The 19,827-nt window shown below is 41.5% G+C and overlaps 2 protein-coding genes and 3 non-coding genes across 7 annotated transcripts; 3 read left to right on the forward strand and 2 right to left on the reverse strand.

Moving 5' to 3' along the window:
• Positions 1 to 222: 222 nt before the first annotated feature.
• Positions 223 to 10,303, reverse strand: LOC105021579. 2 transcript variants are annotated; one of them, XM_034294057.1, is made up of 5 exons: positions 9,669 to 10,303; positions 3,542 to 4,168; positions 3,054 to 3,140; positions 2,461 to 2,652; positions 223 to 2,265 (listed from the first exon to the last, which is right to left on the reverse strand). In XM_034294057.1, exons 1-5 carry the CDS (start codon positions 9,673 to 9,675, stop codon positions 2,078 to 2,080), a joined length of 1,101 nt encoding a protein of 366 aa, XP_034149948.1. In that variant the 5' UTR covers positions 9,676 to 10,303; the 3' UTR covers positions 223 to 2,077. The 2 variants fall into 2 exon arrangements, with proteins under 2 accessions (XP_034149948.1, XP_010887654.1); XM_010889352.3 differs by lacking the exon at positions 9,669 to 10,303 and adding an exon at positions 6,179 to 6,268.
• Positions 10,304 to 10,674: 371 nt separating this feature from the next.
• trnar-ccg lies at positions 10,675 to 10,747 on the reverse strand. The gene has a single exon. It is a non-coding gene; the product is annotated as a tRNA-Arg (tRNA).
• Positions 10,748 to 11,017: 270 nt separating this feature from the next.
• On the forward strand, positions 11,018 to 17,128 carry LOC105021580 (importin subunit alpha-1). 2 transcript variants are annotated; one of them, XM_010889353.4, is made up of 11 exons: positions 11,018 to 11,100; positions 11,484 to 11,583; positions 11,680 to 11,820; positions 12,366 to 12,454; positions 12,552 to 12,820; positions 13,171 to 13,265; positions 13,816 to 14,079; positions 14,406 to 14,639; positions 15,715 to 15,897; positions 16,278 to 16,427; positions 16,924 to 17,128. In XM_010889353.4, the coding sequence occupies exons 2-11, from the start codon at positions 11,518 to 11,520 to the stop codon at positions 17,011 to 17,013; spliced, it is 1,581 nt and encodes a 526-aa protein (XP_010887655.1). In that variant the 5' UTR covers positions 11,018 to 11,100; positions 11,484 to 11,517; the 3' UTR covers positions 17,014 to 17,128. The 2 variants fall into 2 exon arrangements, with proteins under 2 accessions (XP_010887655.1, XP_034150345.1); XM_034294454.1 differs by lacking the exon at positions 11,018 to 11,100 and adding an exon at positions 11,164 to 11,187.
• LOC114839939 lies at positions 13,556 to 13,683 on the forward strand. Its single transcript, XR_003782286.1, has one exon. It is a non-coding gene; the product is annotated as a small nucleolar RNA SNORA71 (small nucleolar RNA).
• LOC114839894 lies at positions 16,039 to 16,174 on the forward strand. The gene has a single exon (XR_003782243.1). It is a non-coding gene; the product is annotated as a small nucleolar RNA SNORA84 (small nucleolar RNA).
• Positions 17,129 to 19,827: the final 2,699 nt, after the last annotated feature.

Consider the following 19,827-nt stretch of genomic DNA (forward strand, 5'->3'; position numbering starts at 1 on the left):
TGTTTTTTTTGGTCCTTCACTACCAGGGGTTACAGATAGGAATTATCCCAAAGGGAGCTAAACAATTTCTCACTATACTTTCCAGTGCAGTGGGCTCAAATCCACGCCAGGGCAAGTATATATATTTGTGCAGTGAAATGTAAAATGTTATCGCACAGCTTCAGCTTAGAGTTGCCAATGTCACATTATTAGACCCAGAGACAACACAAAAACCCACTGATTAAAAAACAATGACATTTTTATTAGCTCCATGTGGTATGATACAACATATGCGTACCCAGTGCAAACCTTCTGGCTTTTCTGTCTTTGTGTGAGCATACAGGTTTTACTACACTCATAGAGATAGATATTCCCCACAAGGATTTTAAAACATAGAAAACTGACCTTGTTGGGACACTTCGGCCTGTCCTACTGAGGAAAAATGCTATTTTTGGCTGAGTTGTTAATGTAAATGTTATAATTAGTGTCGGGGGTTGGGTTTTAGGAGTTAGGTTTGAAATTTGGGATTAAGGGCGGTAAGTAGTTGAACTTGTATGTACTTTGCTATTTATTAATTTTTTACCTTTTATTCCCTCCCAATTTCATGTACAATTTGTGATTTTAGCTTTACTTATCAGGGCGTGGAGGTCGGCTTCATGACCATTTCAGGAACAACATTCCATGAACACATGAACCATGGTATAAAGTCAGGTCTTTTTGCTAGTCCAGACTTTCAAAATGCTTTTGTAAGTCCACTGGTTTGGTTCAGAGTTCAGATTAAGGTTAGATTTAGGCATCAAAATTATTGGTTGAGGTTAGGATTAGAGTTAGGGGATATTTTTTGTAATCAAAATATGTGTCCTTAAATAAGGACAACATGTGTGTGTAGTTATTTTTTTACCAAACAAGGGCCAGATGTGACATTAGTTGTTACACCGCCATTTCAAGATAGCCAGAGAGGAGAGCTGCATTTTTCCCAATCCGAGTGTCCAGGTGCACAGAGGATCAGATTCCTGTGATTAGATACATGGCTTGGCCCTCCAATAACATTCCCAAATACCACCAGGTTTCCCTTTTGAAGTCACTTTTCTCCATCAAATATTTCAACAAACACACATTAAACTTCAACAATAATCCCCTCTCACAACGAGCAAAGGTTTCTTTCAGTCTCTTTTCTGTCTTCTCACCTTCGCCCTTTGAGGTTTCATTCCATCCTCTTCTTGTTCCACATAATAGTGCAGTTCTTGCATTCAGATGACAGGCACAAAACAACAGTATGAATATGCGTCAGCTTTTCTTACAGGCATGAATAGGAGTTTGCTGATAATGGTAGTGGGTCAATAGAACGTCCTATAGGGTTTCCTACCACGTTCTCAAGAGGAACACCAGTGTGTAACCAGAATATAGTCTTTCCGATAAATGACTGGGATGACTTCGGATCAGCCAGGTGTGTGCGTGTAAAGAGTGGGACTGGAGTTGGCAGTCTAACCCTATCAGGGCAAAAATGGGTTTCATTCACATGCTCCGTGAGTTTTTGAAACACTGGCCACAGGATAACCAAAACGTTCTGATGAGAAATAACAATAGGATGAGCCAATGAAAATGACCTATATGTGAATTATTCTGCTAACTTCAGTTGTACGTGACTTGGAAGAAGGAGATGACTGGCTAAATATTTCATGTGCCAGACATGAATAAATTGCAACTTTAAGTGCTCTATGTTAGACTAAAGACTTATGACTTATTAGAGAGCACATCTATCTGAGGAAAGTGTGCGCTCTATCCAAAGCTATGCTCTTGAATACCAATACAGAGCGTCAGAATATTGAGGGGGCGGTGGGGTAACAGTTCAAGTTGACATTTAAAAACAAGATCCATCGAGACAGACTCCACAGGTCTTCTATCAAAGAGGACCCAAAGCGACAAGGGAAGTACAAAAAAGCAAAATCATCACCGCTAGATTATGATACAAATAAGGTCCACGCGGGAAAGAAAACAAAAGGTTGTTGTTGTTTTTTGCCTGGTTCTTCTACGCCTGCTGTAATGCCTTAGGGGTTGATGGCTGCGGTGTCTCTCCCTCCCAACATCGGTTCTACATTCACCTACACTTGGAGCGGGTGGCCTCCTGGGCTTTCTGGTGCCTTCTCTTGTTGAAGCGTTTGACGTAGTTGTTGCTCCTCAGGAGACCGTCCCCCGGCTTCAGTTTACCCCCCAGCAAAGCCAGGAGGTCATTGGGGAGGTGGCGTCTCCGGTGGTAGATCTGACCCATCACAATGTACCGACTCCCTGTACAACACCATATGGGAGGGGCAGTCGATTAAAGGTATTCAATCTGGCAGGCCGTTCCAATGACCGTTTGCAATATCAATGTATCGTTTCTAAGCAGCTTGCTAATGTGAAGGTTTACTAAATGGCCTTAGACCAGAGTGCACTCAGGAGACGGGGTGCCATTTGGAACACAGAGGCGCGCCTGAGACTCACCTAGTTTGAGTTCAGGACATGGCTTGCTGCATCTGTAGGTGTCCAGGACCAGCAGGCGCACTTTGAAGAAGAAGCTGTCCGCTGTGACGTACAGGCGGCTCATTTTGTAGAAGCCGTCACTGCTCACCATCAGCGTGATGAGCCGAATCCCTTTACGGACCACCTCTATGTCGTGAACTATCCCGTTGACGGCTGCAACGTTAAGGGCGGTAGAGTTATTAAAATAGGCTCTATGTCACCATAATGTCACACTGCAGTGGTTGCAGGTCATACATTTCTTGGTGAATATGGACAGAGGCTGAGACAACATTGTGGACCTTTGCTGAGGTTGGACTGTCCACCTACTTCTCGGGTTTTTAGATCAGTGGTCTTGAACTAAAGAATAATTTCTGGGTCCCAGTAGACTGCCCCAGACACTGGGTCAAGTTCTATCCCCCCCCCTCATCCCTCAACTTACATGGTAATCATTGGGAGATCACTGGCGGACAGTGGTCAGGCCATCCGTCAATCTCTCATCCAATAGTCTAGGTCAGTTCAAAATGGGAGTGGTTGCGCACACACACACACACACACACACACACACAAACACTCACCGAATTCACTGTAGCAGTAGTACTCCCTCTCCTCCTTCTCTTTTCTGCACTCGCTCATGCAGACGGCGTCGTGTGTGAAGTCGGACTCTGTGAGAGGCAGAGAGGGAGATGAGAGGGAGAAAGGGACAGTGACATGCCTTCCTCTGCGGAGCCAGCCTTCATTCCTGTGTCGTCGGACGAGCCAGGGTTGTCATTATAAAACCCAGGCGTCGCATTCCACTGGAGGGGGCTTCATGTCCCCCCCTCCCTCCCCCTTAATTACTGCATCATAAATGAATTCCCTTAGGCATATTTAGCATTTTTATCATAACCTTTCGCTCCCCGATACTTCACACAAAGGAACACATTGTAGACCGATTCTGGATAAGCAGTAAAAAGGCAGCAATTTGAGACTGGAGAGGTAATTAGTTAACTACCCCCAAGCATTTCCCAGCAGCAGTCTCAACTCGGTCTGTACAGTACACGACACAGGGTGTCATTTTCCTTACCTCGTTTCAGGATATCAAAGTGGTAGAATAGACTGGAGGAGCGGCGGTTAAAGAGCACCGAGGGAAGGCTGTTGTTCCGGTTGGCGCTACCTGACTGGTACAGACTGGATTTCCCCCCCGGGCGATTCTCCTCCGGGTCCAGCTTCCTGGTTGCGGGGTCCTTGCGAGGGGAGGGGGCCGGCTGAGGGTGGGGCTGGCCCCTGGGTCTGGAATTTGGGTGACTGTCCTGGTCACTTTGAGGGGGGTTGTTGGAGTTAACGTGGGGGTCCACGTTGAATTTCTGAGTGCGGTTGGTGGTGGTGGTAGTGGTTACCGGCGTTTTGGGAAGCGGAAGACTTGCCTCGCCTCGGTTCTTCTCGCTGTTGTGCTCGGTCAGGCGGTCGTTTTTCGGGAGCTTCTTACTCTTGTTGTGGGGAGCGGGGCGAGGGTCACTATGCTTGGGCCAAACCCCAGAGGGAATGGGGTGGACGGCGTACTTGATGTCCCCAGCTTTGCTGCTCTTATCCAGGAGCTCATTGATGGGTAGAGAGGGGTCTTTGGCCCCGAGTCTTGCACTCTGGTTCTGGGCAGAATCTGGTAAGACACTCTGGCCCTTCTCCGACGTGGAGCCGATAAGGGAGAACAGCTCTGGATAATGTACACAAGGACAGACCAATTATACACCACAGAATAACTTCATAAAACGGATTGTTTGAAGCCTGGACCCTGATTAGTTATTTGGGTACAAACTTATTTTACCCAACTTATTTACCCAACCTATTTAAACTTTTTTTTTTGCATAGAATTTGGTTTGGATCTTCAGGTACATCCGCCTAACGATACATTTAATAGAAAATAATAATATAATTGTCATTGGTCAGCGAGAAACGCATATAAAGCTCCCGCCCAAAATAGGGTCAACCAATTATGCAGAACTGTACATTTTCTTCTGAAGTATGCAATGTCATGATTAAAACGATCAGATATTGTGAAGATCTCTTAATCCCATTCACGGTCTAAGTGGAGTATTCATTGTTCCATAAGGGTGCTAACGTAACGACTTTTATTGACTTAGGAGTGATATTTCCAATTTCTCCAAAAATATTTCTGGTCTATGGACCTAGAACAAACGCTGGTGCACACGAGGTAACTTCTCCTGAACCAGGAGAAATCTTACACGTAATTACCAAATTCAAGTTAAAAAGTTCAAACAAACGCAAATACCGTTACTGTCAAAAATTCAATGTGAAAAGTTAAGTGGTGTTAGTGTACGTTAGGTATAACTGAAGAAGGCTATCTAACTGTAGCTATAGAGCCACATTGTTTATTATACTCACCCGCTACTCTTTACATTTAAAAGATCAATTTACACGTGACCGTTATTTTATTAGCTAGGTACACCCATTTAGTATCGTGTATGACCCCCTTTTGCTCCCATCCGCTTCAAAGTTCCAGACATTGTGAGTTCAGAATACCCTTCTACACACAACCGTCGTAAACAGTACTTATTGGAGTATTTAAAGAGTGGTTATTTGAATATTTATGGCCAATGTCAGCTGGAGAGAGTCTGGCCATTCTCCAATCTCTCTCACTGACAAGGTGTTTCCGCACAAAACTGCCGCTCAGTGGATGGTTTTTGTTTCTCGTACTAGTGCGTGAAAATCACTGTCATACTTCAGTTAGCCATGGAATTCCAAGTTTGAATTGGAGCGGTTTGTGGGACACACATCTGTACACACTGTACATACATAGAAAGTACACCCTTTTGCCACGCCAGCGACATTTTTACAACAGGTGGACAAAAATCACGGAATGCATCTTTAACTATATCCGAATCAATTTTGAGTTGAGAACCCAACACATTTACTATGATGTCTATATAGTAATTCAGAATACATTTCCATTCAGATATTATGCAAATAAAGGTATAGTCTTACTTTCAAGCACACAAACAGAACCTAAATACAATTATTAAAATGATATTTATTAGAATGTAAACTTTCTTGTAAACTCCAGCTTCATTTCTGTTCTATTTACATTGTTTTATTTCAGAGTAGCCTACAAAGGTTATTTTCAGATGTTTATTGACCTATATTTGTGATAAATAGAAAAAGTTTCTGATGTTGAGTATCAATTACAACATACATTTAATTTCGTACATACAACACGTACATCTCTTTCTTAAACCTCTAAAACTATTGTTTTATCTGCCCTTTCCACCTTGTTGTACACTAAAACATTTCTTTGAGGGTCCTTTAGGGGTAAGTCAAAATTAAACTGTGGGGGAAACCTTATGTGATATTTAAAATAACCTTTTAAAAGGGTTCTTCAGATAACCCATTTTTAATGGTTCCCCAAAGAACGTTTGGGAGATTCTTTTTAACATGTAGGTTGTTTATATGGTTATTTGAGTAACAAGTATACATACATCTTTACAAAACTATTTGTACCTTTAAGAACAGGAGTTCCCCCAGAATAAAAATAAACTTTTATTCTTAGTATATATATCCCCGAAATCATGAACATAAAATACAAATTATTTAATTTCCATGCAGCTACTTTTTTCATTAACATCGTCACTATATCCTTATGTATTTACCTTTTAATAACAGAATTGGGTACTTGGGAACCAAGTAATAGGAATTATGTCCGACTTACCATTGTCTTCTGCTTCAGTAAAAGTGAACGCAAGAACCAAGAGTAGAATAATCCCTGGCATTCTGAAAAGTACTGTAGGACCCACTTTGAAGTCTGCTAGAGTGTCTGAATTCCTGAGTTATATATGCCTCTAGCCTGAAATCGAAATCGAAGGCGTGTCACTCGCTCGGACAGGGAAGTAAACAGAGTGACATCAGAAGGACTTTTCATTCATGAAATATGCTTGGTTCTGGGCCTTGTAAAACGTGGGTCAGACTTCACATTTAAACAAAAAAATTATGTTTTAATATACTTGTTTTATTTGCCTTCTAATGTAGGTGTAATATTAAAAAATAAATAAATAGGAAGTCAAGGACAACTGAATTGAAACGCAAATACTTTCTAAATGTGTATTCATTTTATATGACAAATCAAAATCAAATTAAAATAAATATAGGCAAGTGCATTATCTTTTACATTATGGGTTATGCATATTAACGGCAATTTCGAAAAAGAAAAGGCAGAGCGTTTAATATTTACTTTGCATAGCATGTCCTTTACAACAGTGAAAGATTGAAAAAGCTACTGGAAACACATGAAAAATAATTAATAGTATTTGCTATTTACATGTTGTGATGGCATAAATTGTGTTAAACTAAAATGTTATCTCAACTGACATGCAAATTGTGGTTTGACTGCTGTTTCCTCATTCCTCCTAGCGACCATGCAGTTGCACTACAACTGACGTATCTTGGAGGTCAATCAATTACGACGGGTTTCCGAAAAATTCAAGTGTTCTGACCCAAAAAAATGGCTACTTAGTTTAGCTAAACACTAGACTACTTCTTTTAGCTCAACGGCTCAGATGAAAACGCGAAGATGCAATACCACAATATATGTAGATACTCTTTGCTAAGCGAGCTAATTGGCAGGATACAGCGGGAGAACAGATAAGTTTGGCACATCTGGCAGTGTTGGCTACAAATCAACTACGCAGTAACTAATGATAGCTGGCAGGCGGTGGTGGGCGAGTTTTGAAAAAAAAATTAGTTGGGGACATAACGAACTAAAATTGTTCTGCTCTAAAAAATATATTGTTATATTATTTTTTAGTGGTTGTGTTTATGTGTGGGGGAAGAACACCTTTTGGACAGTGTTCAAGTTTCTGGTGAAACAGTATTAATAAAATAATCTTCTGATTGTCATGTGCCATTCGGACATGACACCATCAAGATATCCCCAGAACAGACAGGAAGAGCACTCACATGCACTGGGGCCTCAGTTCCAAGGTGTTACGCTGCTATATTATTGTGCTGGGGGATATGAAGAATGCACTTCTAACTTTTCTCAGTTTCCTCCCATTTAAAATTTTAGGAGGAGATGAGGTCCTGGTCCACACCTGCGGATTACCTGGTTTGGGGGGCCCGTTGCTGTCCCTGTCCTTGTCCACCTGGTCATACTTCTGCCATAGTCTAAAATCAAATAGCCTCTGGATTTAGCCCAGAGAAATGTATTAATTATTCCAATTGGACTCTTAATATCTCACCCGGCACAGCCAGAAGAGGACTGGTCACCCCTCTGAGCCTGGGTCCTCTCTAGGTTTCTTCCTAAAATTCGGCCTTCTTAGGGAGTTTTTCCTAGCCACTGAAATTCAACACTACCGTTGTTTGCTCCTTGGGGTTTAAGGCCGGGTGTCTCTGTAAAGCACTTTGTGACAACTGCTGTTGTAAAAAGGCTTTATAAATACATTTGATTGATTGATTGATTGATAGTAACAGGACGCAATCTCCTTTTCTGTACTGTGAGGCAGTTTTATCTACAAACACACAACTTGGTTTTTAGGCTAGTTTATCAAACTGCCTTAAATCCTCAGTGTATCTCTTTAATGCTGGGTGCCAAACAGAGATGTACCATTTTTACAATGACTAAACTGTCCAATCTAAACATCTCAAAGACACTTGCATGACCCAGAAGGGTCAATTCATAGGTATTATGAATTGACTGTTGATTTGTAGAGCTTTTCCATGAGGACTGAAACGAGAGGTATACACAATTAACCATCACTGTTTTACCATATATATATACACATATATTTACTGTGACCTTTGAGATGTTGTCCAACAGCATACACAGTTATTCTTAGAGTCTCTGATGTTCAACAAACGGTGTTATTACAGAAATTTATTGTTTTGGGGAGGGAGTAATTGTTTCCAACATGAGGTTCATTGGACAGCACTAACATTTGTATTGTTATTTTTGCAGAACATCATAGTAAATGTGACTGGTCATGTAAACAGTATCAAACTAACTGCAAGCAGTTCAGCAAAAGTGGATAAGTCTGCTCTCTTGAAAGCATAGTTAAATATTTATCTTCAAAAGAGACAATATTCATTTCAATCAGCTATGGAGACAGGTCATCAGCCAGAAACACCTGTAAAAAAGGCACACCAAATATGAATAAATGTTAGCCTGGATGACAGATTATCATTGAACATTACAAGTGCACTAATCACAAATTTATTAACATATTCTGAAATACCCTTGCTATCAGACAACAGGAACTCAAGAATCAGTAGGATTCCAATTCAAAATCTTTATTAATCTGCCTTGACAAATCTCTAATAAAGTCACCAGAAGGATATATTTGTTAAAATTGTACTTGCATCCAAAAGCCTTTAAAATTGACAATATTTACTGGTATGCCCCAAGAGCTTGACTTGCAATAAACAAAATGTCACACTCAGTGGAGGAGGGTCATGGGACTAATATGAATAGAATTCGGTTTATTCTATTCTGGACACTACCCTGGCCTACAGCATCCCTGATATAGAGGGAGTTTCGTTTAGTTTGACTGAGGAGCATCAGGCTGTTTCCTGTGTTGTGAACAGGCAGAAGCTGTGAAATATACATATTTTTCTTAAAGGGTCACCTGGCTCACGCCCGGGCGGCAACCCAGTTCGAAAACAAAGGCAATAACATTTCCTCAATGTTCAAATGTTCAATTTCCTCAAATCAATCCACAAGAGCAAGCTTAATCTAATCACCACGTTGTAATTTCGTGTGTGTAAAGCTGAGAGACAGAACACGTTTCTTATGCATCTGCTTACTTCAACGTCATAACCAGGAGACTATTTCCAGTACATCACAATTGTGTCTTTGGGTTGCACGATACCGTTCTGCTAGCAGCAGGATATTATACTGGTATCTTTAAGATCATACACAACATGTCAAAACTGCCTATGCAAATTGCCATATACCAGAAAAACTGCACTGTGTGAAGTGGAACATGGCATTCGAGAAATACCTTAGTAGGTTGTGAATCCGTATAGGGCAATACAGATTATACTGTATGTCTAGCACTTTCTACACTCTATTGGCCCAAATGCAGTTACACTATAAGTGACCTATGCGAAATGTGTAGGTATTTGTTTACTTGTATATAATAGGCTAGTTATCCAGATAATTGTTTCAATGTATCTCTTAAATGTGAAAAGACAAAAATGCCACCTACCATTCATTCCTTGTGACGTTATCAGGCTAACTAATGGGCTAGCATGATTCCAAGTTGTGCCTCTTCATAGCCACCTAGCTATATATATAGCTCTCTACATATAATGGCGATTTTAAATGCTAGGAGCGCAATCCATTGAACTGTAGGGTCACCGACAACAAATCCTTATGTTGTTGGCAACTTGCCAGTCTACTAAACCTCTCCGCTGCGTCTCTCACGTTACCGAAATCACGCCCACCGTATTTGGCTGACTGCGATTTCTTGATCCAGCCTCACAGTCCCTAGGAGAAGTTAGAAACGCAGCAGCGATATCGATCGAAGTGCATCACTGCGATTTTGTTTTAGTTTTGACATTTGAAATGAAATGCCAAACGAGAAATGATTGTTCATGTAAGCATTTACATACGTTTTTTTCAATGTGTCACTGTTGTACTGGATAGACTATCGACATGAAATATTGCCATTCACGTTGACATTTATTTTTACGAAAAATTATCGTCATGTTGCATGCCATTTATACAAAAATGACATGGCTTTCAATAATGTGTTCATTGTAGTTGTAGCCTTGGTCCAGCCATAGTATTTCAATATGTGTAATATAAAACCTACTGATGAAATACATTTGCTGAGATGAAACCTAGTGATACATTTTGTATGATTTGATATACTTATAGAAATACAGTAAATATAGCTGTACTAATTCAAGATAATAATTTTTCCATTTCATTAATTTAATTTCCATTAATTGATTCCTCTTTTTCTTAACTGTTGGCAGTATTTTTCATCCGAAATATTCATACTGTGAAATTGTCACAGACGTAGAACCACTGCCCCCTTATGGGCACAACATTGTCACAAAATAAAGATGTTTCAACGCTTGTGACTCTAGATATCCATGAGAGCTCTTACATTTCCAAGTTGTTTCAATCCATGTGTTTTCAATTGTACTGTTATATACATTTTCAGCGTTATTCTGAATGATTTCAGATAAAACTGAAGCTAAATGCGACCCAGATGGGACTCGAACCCACAATCCCCAGCTCCGGAGGCTGATGCCTTATCCATTAGGCCACTGGGTCATCACGTTCCCGGACAGCGCAAGCACTGTTTATAAAATCCGAATCACGTACAGCCATGAGAAAAAGGTTATATGGATTTATTCATGTTTTATTTGATTTTAACCATAATTATTGACTATTTGACAACAGTGCCCAGCAACATTTGGTAAGTAATTTCAGCAAAAGAAAAAGCTGTAGTTTCATCTCATCTCGCGATAACAAAACGTAACCACCAGCAACTCTCTCGGAGTTTTTCAAAAAAGGACCAATGATGAGGTGCTTTGACTCGAATAGACCAATCACAGATCGATGAACTGGGGAATTTAAAGGCGGTCACCACTTTTGACGTCATTGAAAGAGAGGGTAAGGAAAAGGTGAGTGCTGTGTTGGTGTGGTTCATATAAAATGTTTTGTTTAATAGTTGTAATAATCAGTTACTGGATGAATTCGAAGTAAACTGTGTGAGTAAATGTATTTTTAATCTATTTTCTGCTATATCAATGTTTGAACGAATAAATTGTAGTTTCCAACGAGCCACATGGTGATTAGATAATAGCTAGCTAACGTATGACTGCTGTGCTGTAGCCTGTACAGTACCGTTGTTGGCTCGTTAGGCTTAACAGCTAAGCTAAAATGTCTTCCTAACCGCTAATTTGAATATTACACGAAACGTAAAAGTTGCTTAATTGTACTGGAATCACAAAATGTTAGTTAACAAACATCCCAATATTTTTTTTTGTCCTGACCCACCCTACAGTGGTCGTTTTCCTTTTCAGTAAGCAACAACGGCAATGTCGGCCACTGCGAATGACGGAGATCGCATCAGCCAATTCAAAAACAAGGGAAAGGACACCAACGTAAGTTATACGCCAATATATTCCGTGCCCATCTCTGACCATCGTTAACATTTTGCTGTATTATATTATTTTTACACAATGTTCTCTGTAATTCAGGAGTTGAGACGCAGGAGAGTCGAGGTCAACGTTGAACTTCGAAAGGCAAAAAAGGATGACCAACTTCTCAAAAGAAGGAACGTTAGCATCTCTCCTGATGAGCCTACATCTCCACTCCAAGAGAAGGACCAAAATGCACAGGTAATTCAACTTGTAACCATATTATAAGGGCATTAACATGCTAGGGGGTACAGTATGCGCTGCGCCCAACCAGGTAGAGCGCAAATGCTAGTTTAGTCACTATGTAAAAAAATAAACGTTACTGACAGCAACAGCAATACTGTACCCTCATTCAGTACCTAAATTGGCTAGATAAAAAAAATGAACAAAATATTTTGATCGCTGCTATACGTGTATCAAATGTCCTCCCATGCACGTGCCTTCTTAGTGTGGTCTTGGTATGCCTTCAGTGTAGGGTTGAATCTTGGCGCTGATCGAAACAATAAATTTGTCCATTCATGAAATTACTACTTCCTGCCTGAGCCTGGTGTTCAGTGCAGCTGTTGGATTATGACTGTGGGCGAACTTAAGATGACCCCTTTCCAGTAGGCTCGGTGGAGATCGATTTGCAGGCAATTATACTGAGCTGTCAGATGGCACCCGTAGTCTGACCAATACATGGTTCCATTGGCATCCAGCCTGATGATATTTCAGGACATGAATTTAAATCTTCCTGTTTCTTGTAGCCCTCGCAGCACTGGACAGTTGAGGAGATTGTGGCTGGTGTAAACAGTCACATCCTGGATCACCAGTTGCAGGCAACGCAGGCAGCCAGGTAAGTCACAAAGCTGTGCAGCATGAACCGCTTTCAGGTAATCGTGGTGGTGTATGCCAGCATGTACTTAACTATGACCTCTGACCTTCCACCACAGGAAGCTGTTGTCCAGAGAGAAGCACCCTCCCATCGACCACATCATCGATGCCGGGCTCATCTCCAACTTCGTCCATTTCCTAAGCATGGTTGACTGTCCTCCAATTCAGTTTGAGGCAGCCTGGGCCCTGACTAACATTGCTTCTGGCACATCTGAGCAAACCACAGCGGTTGTGGATGGAGGAGCCATCCCAGCCTTTGTCAGCCTGGTGACATCCCCTCACCCCCACATCAGTGAACAGGCTGTCTGGGCCCTGGGCAACATAGCTGGTAAGAAAGCATCTTTTTATTTGGGACTCTGTGCAAAATGTCATTTTGTATACAGCACTGTTTTGACACTTTTGGAATGTGTTACCCATTCCTGTCAAACCCTGTATCTTTTGTACATTACCTATATACAGGAGTGTAATTATCCTGTTGCCACTCATATACAAGTGTCACTCTTGGTATTTGTCAATGCCTACTGCTTGCTATACACTTTAGCCTTGATAATTATTAGATTGGACATTAGTAAATGTATTGCCTTTCATCCATGCTGGCTTTGGCAGACTTCCTGAGATGTAACCGCTGTGTGGCAGGGCATGAAACTGATATTTGCCATGATACCCCCCCCCCCCCAGGTGACGGCTCAAACTACAGGGACAAGGTGATCAAGCACGGTGCCATCGACCCCCTGCTAAGCCTGCTGGCTGTTCCTGACCTGTCAGCGTTGACTGTAAGTTCATTAGCGAATGTGGGAACATGGTGATTTGGTTGTTATGTGACAGTCTGTGGTATGTATAGAGACACTTGTAGAAATGGAAACGGGGAAGGTTGGTGCGTTGCAGGGACTTCAAGTAGATGTATATATTTTGACTCTTTAGTTCAGATTTGCATATCCTTAAATGAAATTGTTGCTTTGTTATACTTTCCATTAAGTGTTAAAACATGGCAAATTGCTTATTTTAGTGACACAAAATGAAGTTTTGTTTTCCCCCACTACATAGAGCTCCCGGATTTGATCTACCCTGTATCGAAAGTGACTTTGGCATGATTGTTGCCATTTTCATCGATAGTACAGGAAAAGTGATCTGAACGCCTTTCCCGTGTTTGTTGGAATATCCATTCCTGTCAAACCCTGTATCGTTCATACATCTTTTACACATCGGTGTGAATGTTCATCTACATCGTTCCCCTTGTTAAAGTTTCAGTTGAGCCCCAATTCCATAATGCAATGCTGAAGCGCAACATAGTTTCTTAACATTGCATCTCCCTTCCCGGCCCAGTCTGGTTACCTGAAGAACGTGACATGGACCCTGTCCAACTTGTGCCGGAACAAGAACCCGGCCCCACCGCTAGCCTCCGTCCAGCAAATGCTGCCCACCCTGGTGCGCCTGCTCCACCACCACGACAAGGAGGTGCTGGCCGACACCTGCTGGGCTGTGTCCTACCTGACCGACGGCCCCAACGAGCGCATCGAGGTGGTGGTGCAGGCCGGCCTGGTGCCCCGCCTCGTCCAGCTGCTTGGCTGCGGGGAGCTTACCATCGTGGTGCGTATCTCTGCCCCGGTGTCACCAGACACCGTTACAACACGTCTCATTGGTTTGTTACAAGGGCCTGCTGAGTTAACCTGTACATGGGTTGAAATGTCCAACCCTTAATGGTCGGTCTTGTTGTGCCTTGAGACTGCCGACTATCAATATCTGCGGTTCATTCATGAGGGCTACTGTTGCATGTAGCTTCTATAGCCCAGTTGCTGAGACAAGTTGTGCAGGGAAGACTGTTTTAGTGCAGCAGGCCAATACTTGTGCTTTTAAATGAATTGATGTTCATGTGCTGCCTGGAATCTGAATCACAACCTCTGACTGTTCACCAGACTCCCTCCCTGCGGTCGCTGGGCAACATTGTGACTGGCACAGACGAGCAGACTCAGCACGTGCTGGACGCCGGCGCCCTGGCTATGTTCCCCGCACTGCTCTGCCACCACAAGTCCAACATCCAGAAAGAGGCTGCCTGGACTCTGTCCAACATCACAGCTGGCAAGGACACCCAGATCAAGGAGGTCATCGATGCCAATCTGGTACCGCTGCTTGTGGAAGTCCTCAGAAAGGTACGGTAATGGGTTGTTCAGGGGCGGCTGGTCGCCAGATTGCTAGGATGTGTCAAGCGTCTTGGAGGGCTCTAAGCTGGTATTTTCTACAAGGGGATATTGCTTAATCTAGGTGCAGTAGTTGTCTAGTGCCGATAACTAACCACAATTATGGACAATAGCTGAGAACTTGCATGTCTATTGCTAGGGTCTACAACCTTATTGGTTATGAGGGCAACTCTTTCAAATTAGGCACATTCTTCTCTCACCTGCAACTTTTTCTTAGGTCCTTAGTGCAGTATTTTTGTACAATGTTTTGTCAATATACCTGTGTGTGAAACTACTCTCAAATGGAACCCTATGAATTCTGTTGAACACTTCCAAATGCTGTATTCTCAAATCATCAAAAAATACAATTATCAACTAATATTACATTCACAGAAATGGTAGTACTTTTCAATAATTCAATCACAGAATGAAAAGGTTGGTTTGCAAAATTAAGTTATCCTCTTATAGGGTCTGATTCTTTCATTGTGCTTTTATAGCAGAATGGTCTTGTAAATCTATGCTGCTGCTGCAATTTTATAGAAATGAACAGCTCCAAATTATAAACAATTTCCAATGTAGCAGGTACATTTCTTTCACAGGTCCTATCAGCTCTAGGATCCTTGTTTAATATAGCAGATATCAGACATGTAGCACAGACACTACAAACATAGTGACCATTAATTTGCCAGACAAAGTGTTTGGTTTGACCTTAAACCAATAGTGGCCAAATGGGAGTGGAATTATTCAAATTATTTTGTGGTGAACGTGACAGCTGTGTGGACCGATTGTTTGGCTAGCTGCGTTATGAGGTGACATTACAGCAGCTGGCATGGTGTCAATGAATCTCTCAACAAAAGTTCAGTTGCGCAGGGTAGTATGAAAACACATCTTAGTTGTAAAGGCTGGCCGTGATCTCGGGTTACTTGCCTACTAAACCTGAGCCTGTTTCTTCCTATTGTGCTAATCCACAATTAACGTCTCCATGTTGTACTTGCATTTGAATAACATGGGCACATCATATAATCACCCATTCACCATCTTCAATCAGGGAGATTACAAGACCCAAAAGGAGGCTGTGTGGGCCATCACTAATTACACCAGTGGGGGGACGGTGGAGCAGGTGGTCTACCTGGTACAGGCCAACGTGCTGGAGCCCCTGCTCAACCTGCTCTCTGCCAAGGACAGCAAGACCATCCTGGTCATTCTGGATGCCATCACCAACATTTTCCTGGTAAGTCAAGTTGTTCCCTTCTATTCTTCAGGAAACCTCGTAGGGCTGTCTATTTTTGACACCAACTTTGAAGCCCATGACAACTGTGTTCGTGTTATCACCTAGCTAATGGTTAACCTTGAATAATGCTGGCTGCAGTTTGCCTGGTGGTTCCTAGAGACAGCTGCCCCGTGCTGTTCTGTGGGTTTTGATTGACAGGCAAATATTAATATCAGCGATTTTATGCATGGACGCTGCTATTCCAAGTAGCTTCCATAGCCCGGTTGCTGAGACAGTGTAGGTTTTGGCGTTTCTAACTTCTAACTTTTTCTTATTTTTTTTAAACAGTTTGTAGATTCAAATGTTCATGAAAACCCAAACTAAACAAGCTGTGCTCACAGGCAGGAGAGAAGATTGGTGATGTGGAGAAGCTATGCTTGATGATTGAGGAGTGTGGTGGACTGGACAAGATCGAGGCGCTGCAGTCCCATGAGAATGAAATGGTCTACAAGGCCTCCCTGAACCTCATCGAAAAGTACTTCTCTGGCGAGGTGAGACCTTACCTAATGTCCTGAAATGGGTTCTGTTGTCCTCTGATCTCATTCATGGTGAAGATGAATATCATAATCAGAAGATGAGGGAACATTGATGGTTGGATGAAACATGTTCTTGTAATTTATGGCTGTAGACTGAAAGGCACCTGATACTGAAACCTAAATACCTGGATGGGACTTCATTGCATAGTTAATTGATTGCTGTTCTAACCTTGTAAGCCGAGATCAGCCAGTGAATTATAGCAGAGGAAGAAGCAAAGTGAGCGGTCCAGCTGAGCAGAATAGCTGTGGTGCTTTTCTCAATTGTTTGGGAAGACTGCCCTAATGATATTAAAAGGCTACTTCAACATAGTGCATGCTGGGACCGACATTATTCAAAGTTTCTCCTTCAACTTGTGTTCTTAGTGTTAGCAGATGAGTAGAGCAGCATTGTGGAATGAAACCTTGATCATGGCTGAATCCATGTTCTGTTGACACATATCTTGTCTTTTAGGACGAGGAAGATGAGTCCGTTGCTCCAGAAACCACAACTGATGGCTATGCCTTTGAGATCCCTGAAAACCAAAGCACTTTCAACTTTTAAATGTCTGTCATACCTGTCTGTCTTTTTCTATGTGTACTCTAGTCCCTCTGGTTTCACACGTGTACAGACATCTGTTTTAGTACAGCCTGTAAATAAACTTTGATAAGAAATTTCATTTTCTTTTTGGTATCCGATTTCTGAATAAGGCACTGCATCACAGTGAATCTCAGCGGACTAGGACCGTTTGTTTAATGTCTTCCAAAGCACATCTGATGCTGTTCAGTGTTTTTAACACTGCTTCCTCGATCCAGACAGTCTAAACCAGAATCCTTATGCACCAGAAGTAAAGCACTCAACGTAGCTCACAACGATTAGGTGCTGCTAGAGAACCCACTTGATAAAACCATTTCTGATGTCTGACACTTGTCTCCCAATTGTGCAGCTAACTGGAAGGTGTATAAATGTTTGTCACAAACACAATTCAGCTAATATGTAAGTGACAATGTTGGTCAGAATTCAGTTTGACATTACAATTGAATCAGTTGTTTGACTTCGCTTCCTGTTTGGGTGAAATAGTTTACCCTTTAGATCTTGAAGACCCATGGAGTCATTTTTCACAAGCCATTATTCACCACTGCCTCAGGCTTACATTGGTGTAATTAGCATAATCTGAATTAATGGATTGAAACTGCATCCTATGCCACAAACTGTGTTCCAAGTGGAATTGAACTCAAAACAAACTAAATTAAATACTGTTTTGCTAGGTGACTGGCACTATGAAAACTATTTTGTGTGGCCACCACACATGGCTTCATACCATTATTGAACAATGACTAGTAAAAATTTGATTTACAGTGTGAAAACACTGGGGAATACAACATTGACAGGTTCTTTGAGGTAAACTGCACCAGTCTTAGTTTCAAGTGTTTTGGAATAGGTCTCCACTTGCAATGCAGCTTTTTGTTTTTCCTGATGCAGTTTGAATTGATAAATGTTTATGCTAATTCCAGACTGGGACAGGTGAATAATGGTTTGTAAAGTCTCCACGGGCCTTCAAGAACAACAAGGTAAAAGCTTCACCCAAATATGAAGTCAAACTACCCTTTTAACTACATGCAGAGCTCTCTGTAAAGTTTAGTTGATAGAACGTGGTGCTTACAGTGCCTGGGCTGTGATTTTGGTTCTGGGCAGCCATCTTACATAAATTGTGGTTTTAAAGAGGACCTGACTCCTGCTTTCCTTGAATAGGTGATTACAAATGTAATACTGTATTTTTTACCACTTTCCTACCACCTTTAGATCTCTAAACTCCCACTAATGCCACATGAATAACTCCTAATTTGACTTCAGTGTTAGAAGTAAAAATGTTTCCCAAGGTTGTTTAGGAACTTCCGACCATGAGTTTACATTTGACCTTCTCTTCAGAATCGTGCACTATGGTTTCTTGACAGAGGGCTTAAATAAATCAAACCTGTATTGAGCATGAAGTTTTTATGAAGTAGGTCTTTAATTCCACGTTCAAACAGACTGGTGCTGGATAAAACCCAACTACAAGGGTGATATTCATCAAGGTACCCTCTCACAATTAGAAGTCTTGGTGATGTGATGATTATTGTAAAAACAATTCCTTTCAACTATTTTGAAGGAACACTTCCTTTTGAGGTGACTGAAAGCGGCTACTGTATACTGTCCAATGGCAGTGTCCTAACTGAAGAATCAATAAGGTTAAATTGAGAAAGCTAATGTGTGCATCCATTTTCTGGTGTAGCAAGTAAAACATCACATTGACACAAGACCAGTAGCAAATCAGGTGAGTAGTGGAGCTGCAGGGTTAATATTGTCATGGCAGGTTTCAACCAAGCTGCTTTGTCATGGCTACGAGTACCACTCCTAGTGTAAGTCCTAGTGCAGTAGTTCTCAAAGCTGCTGAGAGCTTTATCGACCTTCACTAATATTTGGACTAGATCATTGGTTGCCCAATTGAATCTGACGTGTGCTAGGTCTAAAATCGTTATATTACGTGGAATTACTGTCTGACCCCCAAACTGGATATCTTACTATTCAGACTGGTCTCAGTGACTATATGTTCAGTACTTTCCGTTTATCTGAGACACTCCATTTGTTTGATAAAAGGCAGATGCTAGGGGCAAGGGTGAACACATTTACAGGTAAACAGTTGACTGATTGGTTGACATTTTTTATCCAGATTCCATGAGTAGTACACAATGTACCCTAACATAACACAGATATCGAAGGGTTTTGGCTGTCATAGATTTATATATACTATGTTAAGTTTACCTAGAACCAGGTTGTACTATTTGATTGCTAACATCCACTATGTCACAGTTTGACTTGATGACTTCATCCAGTTGGCTTAGATTGGAGAATGAGGATTGGCCCCACTTGTGCTGTGATCATGTCCCTTGTCGGCCTGGAAAAATCATAATTCCTCATACACTGAACACAACTAACATGGAGCAATTTTAAATAGTTTACTGAGTTAAAGTTAATATAAGACATCAGTCAATTTAAATTCATTAAGCCCTAATCCCTGGAGTTCATGACTGGGAACACCTTACTTAAAAAGAATAGCTTTGGGTTCCTAGTCAATCAATTAAATGTATTTGTTAAGCCCTTTTTACATCAGCAGTTTTCAGTGATTTTACAAAACACCCATCTTGAAAGCACTAACAGTGATGAAGCACACTCGTCAAATCCTCCTTAAATTAATAGTTCAGCCTAGATTTACAGTGCCTTGCGAAAGTATTCGCCCCCCTTGAACTTATCGACCTTTTGCCACATTTCAGGCCTCAAACATAAAGATATAAAACTGTAATTTTTTGTGAAGAATCAACAACAAGTGGGACACAATCA

Source organism: Esox lucius, chromosome 9 (genome assembly GCF_011004845.1).
Source record: "Esox lucius isolate fEsoLuc1 chromosome 9, fEsoLuc1.pri, whole genome shotgun sequence".
Taxonomy (NCBI): domain Eukaryota; kingdom Metazoa; phylum Chordata; class Actinopteri; order Esociformes; family Esocidae; genus Esox; species Esox lucius.

Excerpts from the sequence above, each read along its gene's own strand:
- LOC105021579 (XM_010889352.3), bottom strand. The coding sequence starts at position 6,239 with ATGCCAGGGATTATTCTACTCTTGGTTCTTGCGTTCACTTTTACTGAA. Across the intron at positions 2,653-3,053 it reads CTACTGCTACAGTGAATTCG|CCGTCAACGGGATAGTTCAC; the intron begins GTGAGTGTTTGT and ends TTAACGTTGCAG. Across the intron at positions 2,266-2,460 it reads ATGTCCTGAACTCAAACTAG|GGAGTCGGTACATTGTGATG; the intron begins GTGAGTCTCAGG and ends GGTGTTGTACAG.
- LOC105021580 (XM_010889353.4), top strand. The coding sequence starts at position 11,518 with ATGTCGGCCACTGCGAATGACGGAGATCGCATCAGCCAATTCAAAAAC. Across the intron at positions 11,821-12,365 it reads AGAAGGACCAAAATGCACAG|CCCTCGCAGCACTGGACAGT; the intron begins GTAATTCAACTT and ends TGTTTCTTGTAG. Across the intron at positions 14,640-15,714 it reads TTGTGGAAGTCCTCAGAAAG|GGAGATTACAAGACCCAAAA; the intron begins GTACGGTAATGG and ends ATCTTCAATCAG.